This window comes from Cryptosporidium hominis (genome assembly GCF_000006425.1).
Source record: "Cryptosporidium hominis TU502 chromosome 1 CHRO011065, whole genome shotgun sequence".
NCBI lineage: Eukaryota > Apicomplexa > Conoidasida > Eucoccidiorida > Cryptosporidiidae > Cryptosporidium > Cryptosporidium hominis.
In genome coordinates, this window is record NW_667275.1 from 1 (window position 1) to 13,419 (window position 13,419).

Below are 13,419 nucleotides of genomic sequence, written 5' to 3' on the forward strand. Positions count from 1 at the left end.
AGAATAGGTTACTCCATACAATCATTGTTAAAGTATAAATAGCTTGAAAATATGCAAGTCATTCACTGCAGAATAATTTAAAACAAAATATTAATTATACCTTTAAATAAATGTTTAAATTGAAAATAAATATTTTGTGAGATGTTTAGTTGCATGTACTTCAATTAATTATGAAAATATTGTATTGCTTCATTATAAATTATTATAGAATCTCTTCATACCTATTTAATTATTATTTAAAAAATTCAAGTATATAATATTTTATTTTCTTATTAAGAGCTTTATAGAATTCGTGCTGTAGTAGATATCTAAGCCATTAATTTTTGAACGCAACACTATTAGCTAGAGAAGTTCTGAAGTCAGTAGGATTGGTTCGCTTATCTACATTTCATTTACCCAAATTCTTAGTTTCTTTGATAATTTTAATAGTGCTATCAGCTAAATTTTCAGAAGCATCATATCACTCCGAACTAAAAATTTGTAGTTATAAAAATACTTTAAACATTTTCGAGATCAAATATTCAAATAAAGAAATTTTTTTGCTAGAGAAAATCTTTTTGAGTTACTGAAAATTTGAATTCCAAAGGATAAAAGGTAATCATTTTAATAATCAATCAAAACATTTAATAAACAACTTAACAAGACTAAATATTATTTAATATAAAATGATTTTGTATGATCTAGAGGCTTAATTAGAGATAATATTTGTATAATTGATCTTTATATGTATGGCGAGTAAATTTCAATAACTATTTCTCATTTGATATATATTTGGGTCTGAAATAAAATCAACTATCTTTTAATATCTTTTTATAAGAAACTCGATCCTAATCGTTTGCACAAAGTTTTGGAATACGATAGAATTAACTAAATACAGATTGAGAATGTAAATTTTAATGTGCTCAATACTACTAATAATTGGCCTTAAAAAGTATATTCGTATTGCAACCTCACTTCATGTGTTAATTTAAAAGATATTTTATTAACCTTTCCCAAAGTTGGATCAATTATCGGGCGGTTACAAATATGAGACTGTAGAATTGGCTAAACAAAGGATCGGGATAGAAAATAAGGATCCATACGTACATACCAGTATTTTATAAATACTGCAAATATATTTAATGCGTTTTTTCATTTAAAAGCTTTTGTCAATCTAGCTAAGTTTCTATTTATTAGCCAAAGGAATAATGACGAATAATTGGAGAATGTTAAATTCTAATAAAAATCCGGAATCACTGAGTGTATTTAGTGGTCTAAGTATTGATTTTGAGGCATATTGCAAAGAAATAGACAACAAGCTTATCAATATTTCGTGGATAAAGCCAGCTTCTGAATCTTTAGGGTGTAGACCCTGTTATTTAATGTTTGGGGCGGTATTCATATTAGTTTTAATTGTAAGTATGGGTTATGCAGGAGCATTGATTTGTAACCTAGTTGGCTTTATCTATCCTGCATATATGAGCTTTAAAGCTCTAGAAACTCCAGGGAAATTGGATGACAAACAATGGTTAACTTACTGGGTGGTCTATGCAATATTTAATATTTTAGAAGTTTTTATTGATATTATACTTTTTTGGATGCCATTCTACTACTTATTTAAGCTCTGTTTTCTATTTTGGCTATTTTTGCCCCAAACTACAGGAGCCGTAACTTTGTATAGTAATATTTTTCGCCCACTGTTAATTAGGTTTGAAAAAAAAATAGATAATACAATTGAAAATGTTTTGGATGTATCAAACTCCGCAAGACTAGTTGCTCAACGATATTCAAAAAAACTACTCGAAGGTTCTGAAAAAATAGAATAATAGTTTACCAAAAAAGGTAGAACTTGTTTTATGTGCTTGCAGGAAAACTTGTGTTAATTAAGTTTATTGAATAAGCGTTTACTTTCTAAATTTTTTTCCTAGCCATTGACATCAGCTGTGCTTAGTAATCATTGTTGGCGCCAGCTACTGTGGGGACAAATTAATACAATGTAATGCGAATATAAGTTAGAGCTGAAATTACATAAGGAGATATTAATTAATTTAAATAGAAAAACTGGATGATTATGGGATCATCATCTTGAGCAATTCTTACTGTTGATTATTATTAATATCGTTCCAGCCTTGCTGGGTTTATATTGAGAAAATACTGAAATATGATTGAAGAAAGCTATTCAAACTTTAGTAAAAGAGGTGATATAGAGAATCCTATTGAAATATTAGATAATGGAACTTTCCAAGATAGGGAAAACTTGAGTGTAACATCAAATACACATATTGGGAAAGATTCACACAAAGTCATTCCATTTGAATATGGCAACGGATATGGGTATTTATATACAAGATTGAAGTGGATTTTGGACAACAATGAAACAAGTGGTCAATTTAAGAATGAAATGTACTCTTTACTTGAAACTATTGGCGAATTGAGAGTTTTGGGAGTGTATAATGAGCCATACAAAAAGTATCGGAAGGCATTTGACATTTTTTCAATGAAATTTGATTCTTACAGTGAATACAATGAGAACATTATTGGCGATTTACGTTATCAGTGTTATCAAAGCTCTTCATCTGGTAGGAAAGAGTTAAAAATTATTGATAAAGGTATTAAGGAATGGAGTAAGCGTGATCGAGAAAATAAATTATTGCATTCATACAGGGATGCAATGTCTGAATGGCTAAATAAAAGCGAGTTAGGGATAAATAAAATGGAACCCAAAGCTATTAATAGCGAAAATATTTTTAAAGAAATTATAAATTATTCAAAAGATACAAACAACCCTCTGCAACAATCACAAATACTATCATTTCTATCAATATCATATATTTCAGAAAAGCTATTTCCATTTATGTCGGGGCAATTAGCTAATACTTCAAGTGGAGTGTTTCCATGTGGAGTTCTTAGCGATGCAATAAGATCTGAAACACAAAATCCAAATGGCTCTATTTCTTCTATTGAATTAGTTAACGAAAATGCTGTAGAAGATGCAGCTATTTCAATCGAGGAAAAACAAAACCCTTTGAGAACTGATTTCCCTTTGGAGGTAATCCAAAAAAGTGGCGAAAATTCTCTTAATAGTTTAAGAATACATAAAAATGGATCAGTTATGAACTGGATAAAAAGCAACTCTATCAGAAGGCAAGATGCTAACAGTCAAAAGCCTGAACTAATTTACGATAAAATCCGAAAAGAAAGAAAAAAACAACTATCATCAGACAGAGAAAAGATTTTGTCTCAGAGGCTCACTAGAAGTTCATATGATATTAATAAAGATATGTCAAATTCTTTAAATAAGGACTTTATTTTAAAAGAATATTTTACTGATTATTTCTCGATTTACAAATTATTCATTTCTACGAGGGAGAATTTATACAGCCAACGTGAATATTATAAATCAATTCCAATTGTTGGATCTATTCGATATAAGAAACAAAAGATTGACCTTGAAGAAGTACGAACAAGACAATTTCAAAGCATTTACAATGATGGAATTCACTCCGAACTCGTGAGCAAAATACGAAGAGTCTTAATCTATAGGAGTGAATGGAAACGCCCTCCAATGTACTTATTGATCACTCATAAGGGAAGAAATTGCAAAGGAAATTATCCTTTGGCAAAAGAGGACAATATTAACTATGATATTGATACAGATGAGGAATGGGAGGAGCAATTTGGTGGTGAGGACGTAGAAAATGTTGATGATATACCTGATGTTTACGAAGAAGATGATGACAACGATGCGGTAGCTTCAGGATGGTTAGTTCCAGATGGGTGTTTTCAATCTGATGAACTATTAGATGACTTCACAATTGGAAATTCAATTAACGATCATCGCGCAAATATGGTAAATCTACTTTCTCTTTCATCTCAATATCCATCTCCTGTCGTAGTTTCATTCCTGAATCACACAAGCGTTGATTTTGGAGTTGGCATTTCGACTCCAAACGAAGAGTATGTAAATTCTATATTAAAAGGTTATTTAATACATTTGACACAAGATATTAGTTGGATATATAATAAAATGGATATGTCTAGATTTTACTTGAGTATTACACCAGATGAATCAAATTTCCAACCCTCAAATATATCAGAAATTTCTAATGCAAAAAAAAACGTCCTCGACTTGCAATTCAAACAGGATTTATCTTACTTTATTCATGGAAAATGGGCGTCAATAAAAAAATTAGTCGACGACTTTTTTGAAATAAATAACTATAAAGATATTAAAAAGGCGTCAGTTGTTCACTTCATTAAAGAGAATGTAAGAAAAGCAAAGCTTACAGGAGATGTCAAGTTTAGATGGTATGTTAACGAGAATTGTGCGAATCTTGGATTAGATCCGGGAAAGTTGTCAGAATTATTGGCGCAGAGAAGGGCAGAAGAAAAAAATCTTTCTAATAAAGTCGAACTCACAAAAATTACACAAAATCGGGCTTACCTACAGTCAGATACGGGCTCCCCAAGTCTTAAATCTCAAATACAAAATTCTGGAAATTGCCCAAACTCCAATGGAAAAGGAAAGCAGCCAGAATCATGTCAATGCTCAAATGGCATTGATCCCGAATATTATATTAATCAAAAAATTGTCTCAGAGAATGATGAGAATAACAACATTAATTCGCAATGTAGCTTGAAAAGTACAGATTATGTATTGAATTATATCTCATCCTCTCAAGGAAGTGAACGATCTAGTATCAACAGTCAAGTTATTGATAAGGAAACGCACACAGGAACAGTGTACAATAAAAAGAGGAAATTTTCGACTCCAATAAGAAATTTGCCTGATGATCATTCTAATTACCCATCATTTAACCGAAAGAGAGACGCAGATGAAACGGATGGGGTTGGGAGCATTCGAACAAATACTCCGGAAAGTAAGAAAAGTCATGCGTATTTATATAACAATTCACTTATTACACACTTCTTCCCGCCCAAAGCAAAAGGCTAAAGATAGTACTTTATATTAGTAGCGTTTGATAAAGTCCTTTTTTCTATATATTTTAATAGGAAATTTTATGCCCTGATTATTTTTCCCCAATCCCTCTCCTTGTTTCCAGCCCATTTTTTCAAGTAGTTTTTGGCCTATTTCAAATTTGATTTCAGTTTTCTCGACTGAAATTTTATTCTCTGCCGGGGGGGACTCGCTTTTATTTTGGTGTATAGTATAAGTATTTGGTGATATAGGATCGTATTCCAGATCTAAAAGGTTTCCACTTTTATTCCCACATCGAATGTCTTGCCCCTCCATTTCGCAAACTATATTACGGTTTATTGATGAGTCAATGAATATATTCCATGTGTTTGACTTTTTAATTGCGGAAATTGCTTCGACGCCAGAACTTGACGATGTTTCAGTATCAGGATTGCTTCTTTTTGAAACTGGGGGTGGGAGCCCGAAATATAGGTCATCCATAATTGTATTAATTCATTTTTTTGATATAATTAAATGAATGAAACCTGAATTATTCATTAAAATCGACTCTGCGCCTAGATTGAGGTACAAGAGGACATTTTCTGCGAAAATATTCATCATTTTTTTTTATTAGCTTAATAGGAAAAAAAATTAGATTTCTTTGAATATTGTATTTCATTAAATTTATGGAATTGGATTTGATTAAAGCTAATGATCAGCACTGCTACTCAAGTGAAAAAAATAAAACAGGGATACCAATATTAACGGGTAGGAACAATGTTGACAAAGTTGTCGAATATTTTTGGGAGCACTTGGAGAGAAACTTATCATTTGAAACAAATTCAAGGGTTTATAAACCCTTAATATCGGCATTATTTTCACTGTCGAGAGTTGCTTCAGAAAGCCTTGCAACAAACTCGCCAGAACTAATTACAGAAATAACTGCGGCGAAAGAGATTTTAATGTTGAGTTTAAGTGACGAAAAGGCTCTTTATAAACTTGTTTCTGAGTTCGGTACAACGAATATTTCAATCGCCCCAATTTGTAAAATTTTTGAATCCAAAATACTAAGTTTAGTGCTTGAAGGTTGCGACTCATTCGAATCACAAGTTACATTCTTGAAAAATATAATAATTGAAAAAACAGATAGTTTTGTGAATAACTTTATTTTTGGAATACAAAAAATGGTTGATTTATCTTTATCAATCTTTGTAAAGGATAGAATGACAATATTAACATTTGGATATAGTGAAAATGTTGAAATGGTACTTGAAAATGCATGGGAAAATTTTAATAAACACTATAATTTGTTTGTTGTTATGCCAAGCGAAGCAAAACAAACCAATATTGAATCTGAAGTCCGTAAAGGATTATATTCTTACCAACAAAAGAAGGTCAGCGAATGGGAAAATGGACTGACTAAAAGGGGGATTAATATTTCTATATTATCTATGGACACGATTTATAATGCAATGAATATTGTGGACTTTGTATTACTGAATATTGAATGCATACTTGAAAATGGATCAGCAATAGGAATTTGTGGGACTGCGGCAATATCTTGTATCGCAAAAAAAGTTTTCAATAAGCCAGTTTATATTGTCACGCATTCGACAAAGTTCACAAATTTATTGCCTTTTAATATGAATATAAATAATATTCTGTCTGACATTACTTACCAGAATCATCAGCTAAATAGCAGTCCAGTTACTTCAATCGTAGATATTTCAGAGAGCTCTTATATTTCAATGATATTTACGGACATTGGTGCAATGACACCCCAAAATGTCTCATTAGAAACTAAACAATATACCTAACTAAAAGTTTTCTAATTTTTTTTTTAATATTTTTAAGAGAATTCATAAAAGCTGTTGGGAAATACTAAGCCAATGTAATTGTCTCTAGCCGATTTAATCTGAATCTAAGGGAAACCAAAATAAGGCAGGTTTGCAAGATTAATATATAATTAAATATAGGAATACTTATTTATTGTTAAGAAATTAATCTATGTTATTAGTGTGATTTTTTTTTTTTTTTTTTTTGCAACTTTCAAAAATGTGTACAATATATCTACCAAACACACATTAAGTCAGATTACTTTTCGTTTATATGAACTTTTTAAAAAATTGTATAATGCTAGATTATTGATAAAAAAAGTCAGCAAGAATATATATTTGGTTAAATAAAATCATTTAAAATTCTAAATTTCTCACTAATCAGCTGAATAATAATGGATTTGCTTTACCTTCTATTTTTATCGTTCCTTATTTATGTGAACGGAATAAGAAACTTTCCTACTTTGGACGTCAAAGAATTCAGATCAAATGGCCTATCACACTTTGGGAGAGTTGATGTTGGGAAAATAGATATTATTGAGGCTAATAGTCTTTATGAATCCGAAGAGGTACTTAATAAGCTTGTTTTAGCAACAAAAAGACAACAGGAGCTAAAAGAAAAGGAAATAAACATTAAAGCTGCAATTGGTTCTAATTTGCATAAATTGAATGCAATAAGCGAGCTATTACAAATGTTAATTGAAAAAACATCGATTGAGATTAATGGAGTTGTCACTGAACTTAAAAGTACTGTTAAAGAGTCGGAGAAAACAAAAAACATGTTTTTAGTGCAGCAGAATTACAAGGTTGTACCAACTAAAAAGCTTCCATTGGCAGAGTATTCAGAATCAGAACTTGATACTTTTTCTAAATTTTCTGCTGGTGGAGAGTATCATGGTCTAGATTGTCCATTAAGTTGTTCTCCAAGTAGCTGCGATAATAAGCCAAAAGAACCAACTCATTGTTTCAAAGCAGAAACTCTAAAAGACGGTACTTTTGCTTCTAACTGTGTACCATTTACGAATCAAAAAACACTGACGTGCCCAAAAGGTTTTATTCGTTGTGCTTTATCACAACCAAGCAGGGGAAATTTATATGAAATACTAAAATCTACGGAGGCGAGTCCAGAAAATTCGATTAAAACTGTAAACAATAACAAAAAAAGATCTATTGCGATTTCAGGTAGAAACATGCATCAATGTCTAAGACTGTTAGTTGTTTCCAAGAAAACGAGCTGTAATATAGAAAATATCTTTGCTGCAGTTGACGAGTCAAGACAACTAATTATTCCTAATGGAAATAGTGTATTTCCAACTATTAAAGGCGATGTTGCTTTATTTGAAGATGTTCAAGTTAAGAAGGCAGGAAAATTTCAGCTTTGCCTATTACAATTTTACCAAGACCCTAATATAAGTGGGGGGGAAGGAGCTAGAATTATGGGTTCAGATTCTATTGGCGAGTTGAACGTGTTAAATGAAGATGAAGAAATCAGAGAAGATTTAAAATCCAGTGGCCAGAAAGAAAATACAGAAGTATATGAAAAAGATGAAACTATTGTGGACACAGGCATTAAAGATGAAAAAGGCCTGAACAATCAAGAGGAAGAGGATGAAAAAAAAGTTATGTTGGAAAATGATGATGGAAATCAGTTGGATGATGATAAAAAGAAAAGTCATTGGGGAGTATTTTGGTATATCTTACCTATTATATTAATTCTATTTTCATCTGGAGCAGGGTTTGCATATTACTATTATTTAAATAATAAAGAATTTGTTCATTCAAAAATAATAAATTTGCCATATCTTAGTGCATTATTTAATGTTCCAAATTCCATTACCCATGAAAACAAGGAAAAATAGTCAGATTAAATTTTTTCTAATGGCTAAATAAAAATAAACTTGTTTTAAATTATATATTGGGAAATCTTTGAATTCAATTTCTAGGATAAATCTATTAAATATTTAAGAATGACCTAATTATTGATGATTCTCTCAAGTTTTTAATGTTTAATATATATTTAAGAAATCTATGAATATTTGAAATATCGTTGTATACTATTTTTGGTAAAGGAATTTCTGGGAATAACTTGGAAATCTAAAAAGATATTATTAATTACTTTATTATAATATAAATTACCTGTATTCTTAGTTTGAATAGACTATCTGTAGAGCAAATTAATATGTCATTTTTATCGTGATTAAACCCTGTAATTTTAATCAGAATGTTATTTTCACTTGGCTTTGAAATATCTATATCAATATTATCTACTTCATTCGCGTCTTGCGTAATTAATTCAAAACATTTTGAACCAATACTATCAAATTTTTTCTCTATTTCAAGTTGATTCATAAGAAAAATTTGGTTTGATTCTAAACTTGAAGATTTATTTTCTATCGATTCAAATAAATGGATATCAACAAGGTGTTGCATTACTGCCTCATTTTCGATAATAGATCCACAGAATCTGCATATTATTGCGATTCCAGTTCTACAAATTTGTCTGTATTGTTCAAATTCAAAAAGTAAAGATTCCTGTTTCCTATTAACGGCTACTAGCTTTTCAATTTGGTTCTGAAGAATTTCCTTATTTCTATTACTTTCATTTTGAATCTTTATATATTTCAGTTTGAGCTCTTTTAATTCTTGTTCAAGTATAACAGAGCGTTGGTAATAAAAGTGTGGGGTTTTCCCATTTTCATCTATGCAACTGTTTAAATTTTTCATTAGCACAGAAACATATATTATTTTATATTTATTATCTTTGATAGTAATGCATAAGTTGCAATTGTGGGGATTTAAATTGTTTGCAGGGGGTATGTTGCCGGTTGAAATAACAAAGAAAAAATGAAATTGTGAAAAACTTTTTAAAACTAAAAGTTAAAATAATAAATAAATATAAAAATATATTATAATGTGCGAAACAACGTTCATTGGGAGAGCTAGCGATGGCCTAATTCTTACTGAGACTTGGGATGATTTAAGCTCCAACAGATCTCTGCAGAGTTATAAGCACCAAGCTAAACAAATATTAAAAAGCATCGGGAGTGATCAAGGAGTAGAAAAATGTTCCATTGATAGTGGAAATTATGTCTTCCATTACATTGTAAATGATGGTATTATTTATATGACTTTATCGGGAAAGTCATACCCAAAGAAGTTGGCTTTTTCTTTTCTAGATGAAATAAAAAGGTTATTTATTGAAGAACTAGGGAGAGAATTCGCAAATAGAGATGAATTCAAGAGCCTGATTGATGCAATAGATAAGCCGTATTATTTCATAAAGTTTGACCGAGTAATTCAACGATGCAAATCTGAATATAAGGACCCAAACTCGAACAAGTCGCTACAAAAACTAAATGACTCGCTAATTGAGGTATGTTTACTACTTGTTTTTAACTATAATGCTCAAAAAAATTAACAATTCAGGTAACTAATATAATGAGAAGAAATGTGGATGATATTTTACTGAGAGGTGAAAATCTTAATGATGTTGAAAGAAAAGCTAATGATTTAAAATTTGCATCCCTGGAATTTTCTAGAGCTGCAAAAAAGCTTTCATTGCATGCATTAATTCAAAAATATGCACCAATATTGGCCTTATCGGCTATAGTTTTGATCATCATTATATGGAAGCTTATCTTATAAATTCAAATTTCTAAATTGCGGAATACAAAAAAAACTTTGAACATTAGCGCCATAACTTTTTTTTTGAAAAAATTTTTGTAATTATTACGTTTAAAAGTGCTTTATAAATTTTACTTAAAATCAATAGTAAACTCAAGTGAGAGCTCTCAATCGTTTAATTTAGTATATCTATTCCCTATATTTTTGGTTTAATCTATGAATTTTATCGTATCCCCAACAGAACAAGAGCTTTACAGCGAGTTAAGTTCTAAATATCCGAGCCTGCACATTTGCACTCAAACACCACAACTAAAAGGAGTTATGACAATACTTAGAGATGCAAACACTTCAAAAGAAGACTTCGTGTTTTACACAGATAGAATATGTAGAATTGTTCTTGAACATGCTTTAAACCTTCTTCCTTATGATTTTAAGGAAATTAAAACCCCAAATGGAATTGAAGTCAAGGGAATTGCATTTAACACCCCCATCTGCGGCGTGAGCCTAATAGGATCTGGTGAAGCGATGGAAAATGCGCTTAGATTTGTATGCAGAGGTTGTAGAATAGGGAAGGTGTTATTAAATAACTCTTCTGAAAACGAATTTGACAACGCTATTTCTGCAGCATATGTAAAATTACCCGAAGATGTCTCAGAAAGAGTTGTAATCGTAATGAGCCCAGTGTTAGGAACTGGTAATTCACTATGTTGTTTGATAGAAGTGTTGATAAAGAACAATGTAAAAGAGAAAAATATTATTTGTATGGCACTGCTTTCATCAAAATTAGCAATCGAACGAGTTTTCTCACAATTTCCAGAAATCAGACTGGTAATCTCCTCAATAGATTATAATCTTGATGAAAACATGCAGGTTGTTCCTGGAGTTGGTAACTTTGGTGATAGATACTTTGGAATTAAATGTAGCAAATAACTTATAATTTTTGTTTAATTATTTGTAAACTCCCGCATACTATATGCATGCAATCTATAACTAATTCCAAAATTAGTGAATAAAAATGATAGAAAAGACTATAAGCTCGGAATTGTGTTTATTACGTACTATAATATGCCAATCTTCTTATATATTGAAAAGTTATTATGAATTTAATAAATAAACTTTACCGAATATATAAGAGAGAAAAAAAGGAGGATTTAAGAATAAGTGACAAAGAAGAGCCATTAATAATATCAAAAACAAGAATGGCACTATTAGAACTAGAAATTAAAACTTTAGCTTATATTCTTTCTAGAGAAATAAAAACGAGTTTTCAAATTTCTAATCTATCCGAAATCAAATGGGCAGAAATTACCACTGATGACTTGGATAGACTTGAATCCATCTTGTTTGAAAATGTCTACGAAATAGAAATTAACCCGATCATTAAGTCATTAATCTCTATTTTGAGAGGACTATTAGATACACGTAACAAGTTTTTTAATGGCAAAGCTATGCCGTTTTATGTAAAATTAAAGAATGAGAATGTTCAAAGTACATTTATTTTAGAAGAAAGCGTTGATTTTCCATTTAGAAACGATAGATTAATCAAACAATGTGAAAATATAAATTCTAGTAATGCTACCCCAAAATCATATTTCTCTTCAAGAACCCCAAGAAACCTTCCAGACTTTAATCAAAAGGTAGAATTGCCAATTAAAAGTAGGTCAAACCATATAAATTTAATTTCTTCAACTCCAAGAAGTACTTCGTGTCAAACACCTAAGACAAAGAATCACATGAGACATACGAATTTAGATTATTCTACACCAAAATCCGAAATAAATAAAAAAAATTATTATATTTATAGTGATTCAAATACCCCAAGAAGAAGCTCAAAAACTGGAATTTGTGGCAATTCGAAAATATCTAACAACCAGCAAGGAAGTATAATGGCAGCAAAGGCGCTGCTTGGATTAAGTGTTAACATACCTGCAACTGAGCAAGATATTAGAAAGGCGTATTTGAAGGCAGCAATGAAGTGGCATCCTGATAAGATGAACTCAAGTACAAATGAAAAATCGCATATTTGTTTTACTGCAATTCAAAACGCAATGGAAATATTATTGCAAAATATGTCAAAAAATGGAGAGGTTTAAAATTTCAGTAATTCAGTACAAATCATTTTTGAAAAAAGTTTATTGGCCATCTGAAAAATAAAGTAGTTAATGCAAATCAAGTGGCGGGAATTTTCAAATTTGTCCCCGCATTACATAATTGCATGTAATAACTGTCCATATGGAAGACTTAGATTAAAAAGATTTATTTAATTTCAGATGGGAAATAATATTGATTTAATTACTTATGAACAATCAAATTATGAAGTTAATGAGTTAGATAAGCTGTATTTGCAACTAGGAAATTATATTGGAAGAAAAGATGAAAATATTTATATAAAAGAATTATTAAAATACTTCTTACAAAATTATTATGACTTAAATCCTAATATAATTGAAGATTGGTGGAAGAGGCGCGAACAGCTATTCCTAAGTGTTGATGAACTAATTTGGAGTAACCCAAAAATGTTTGATGATTCACTTTGTGAACTAAATTTTGCAACTGAAGAAATGAAAACTTTGACAATGACGTCAAATACGAAAAATAAAATTTCCAAATACTTAGAAAAATTAAATTGTATTATTAATGATGAATTTTCAATCGTAGGCAGTTTTAATTGGGAAGAATATATTGGTATTAGATTACAATGTTATGTTAACTTGATGATTACATTGAGAAGGCTTCAACTGAAATTATTGGATTATGATAAAAATAATTATTTTGGACTAAATAAACTACTATTTAAGACCAATCAATCCAGTGAAGATATTTTTTTTCTAATAAATAAGGTTTTTAATGAAAATTTTATAAATTTGGAAACTTATACAAAAATTAATCAAGTATTTTTGAAACAAAAATTAACAAATAACTTTAAACTGGAAAAATTAAACTTTATACCTGAAGATGAAATTTCGAACCATTTTATAAATTTTAAAATTCCTAAATCATTAGATGAAATATATAAAAAAAATACTTCAAGTTCCGAAATTGTACTTCTCGTTAGATGTGTTC

The 13,419-nt window shown here is 30.1% G+C and overlaps 10 protein-coding genes across 10 annotated transcripts; 8 read left to right on the forward strand and 2 right to left on the reverse strand.

The window, feature by feature from the left end:
- The first annotated feature begins 1,187 nt into the window (after positions 1–1,187).
- On the forward strand, positions 1,188–1,805 carry Chro.10208 (hypothetical protein). Its single annotated transcript, XM_661468.1, has 1 exon — positions 1,188–1,805. One exon carries the CDS (start codon positions 1,188–1,190, stop codon positions 1,803–1,805), a length of 618 nt encoding a protein of 205 aa, XP_666560.1.
- A 335-nt stretch (positions 1,806–2,140) lies between these two features.
- On the forward strand, positions 2,141–4,933 carry Chro.10209 (hypothetical protein). Its single annotated transcript, XM_661469.1, has 1 exon — positions 2,141–4,933. The coding sequence occupies one exon, from the start codon at positions 2,141–2,143 to the stop codon at positions 4,931–4,933; it is 2,793 nt and encodes a 930-aa protein (XP_666561.1).
- Positions 4,934–4,948: 15 nt separating this feature from the next.
- On the reverse strand, positions 4,949–5,398 carry Chro.10210 (G-patch domain). Its single annotated transcript, XM_661470.1, has 1 exon — positions 4,949–5,398. The coding sequence occupies one exon, from the start codon at positions 5,396–5,398 to the stop codon at positions 4,949–4,951; it is 450 nt and encodes a 149-aa protein (XP_666562.1).
- Positions 5,399–5,583: 185 nt separating this feature from the next.
- Chro.10211 (translation initiation factor EIF-2b alpha subunit) lies at positions 5,584–6,714 on the forward strand. Its single annotated transcript, XM_661471.1, has 1 exon — positions 5,584–6,714. One exon carries the CDS (start codon positions 5,584–5,586, stop codon positions 6,712–6,714), a length of 1,131 nt encoding a protein of 376 aa, XP_666563.1.
- Positions 6,715–7,127: 413 nt separating this feature from the next.
- On the forward strand, positions 7,128–8,591 carry Chro.10212 (hypothetical protein). Its single annotated transcript, XM_661472.1, has 1 exon — positions 7,128–8,591. The coding sequence occupies one exon, from the start codon at positions 7,128–7,130 to the stop codon at positions 8,589–8,591; it is 1,464 nt and encodes a 487-aa protein (XP_666564.1).
- Positions 8,592–8,844: 253 nt separating this feature from the next.
- Chro.10213 (hypothetical protein) lies at positions 8,845–9,456 on the reverse strand. The annotated part of the gene is made up of 1 exon (XM_661473.1): positions 8,845–9,456. The coding sequence occupies one exon, from the start codon at positions 9,454–9,456 to the stop codon at positions 8,845–8,847; it is 612 nt and encodes a 203-aa protein (XP_666565.1).
- A 187-nt stretch (positions 9,457–9,643) lies between these two features.
- Positions 9,644–10,150, forward strand: Chro.10214 (vesicle transport protein). Its single annotated transcript, XM_661474.1, has 1 exon — positions 9,644–10,150. The coding sequence occupies one exon, from the start codon at positions 9,644–9,646 to the stop codon at positions 10,148–10,150; it is 507 nt and encodes a 168-aa protein (XP_666566.1).
- Positions 10,151–10,170: 20 nt separating this feature from the next.
- On the forward strand, positions 10,171–10,377 carry Chro.10215 (hypothetical protein). The annotated part of the gene is made up of 1 exon (XM_661475.1): positions 10,171–10,377. One exon carries the CDS (start codon positions 10,171–10,173, stop codon positions 10,375–10,377), a length of 207 nt encoding a protein of 68 aa, XP_666567.1.
- A 195-nt stretch (positions 10,378–10,572) lies between these two features.
- Positions 10,573–11,286, forward strand: Chro.10216 (uracil phosphoribosyltransferase (UMP pyrophosphorylase) (UPRTase) (UPRT)). Its single annotated transcript, XM_661476.1, has 1 exon — positions 10,573–11,286. One exon carries the CDS (start codon positions 10,573–10,575, stop codon positions 11,284–11,286), a length of 714 nt encoding a protein of 237 aa, XP_666568.1.
- Positions 11,287–11,453: 167 nt separating this feature from the next.
- On the forward strand, positions 11,454–12,449 carry Chro.10217 (hypothetical protein). The annotated part of the gene is made up of 1 exon (XM_661477.1): positions 11,454–12,449. One exon carries the CDS (start codon positions 11,454–11,456, stop codon positions 12,447–12,449), a length of 996 nt encoding a protein of 331 aa, XP_666569.1.
- The last annotated feature ends 970 nt before the right edge of the window (positions 12,450–13,419 follow it).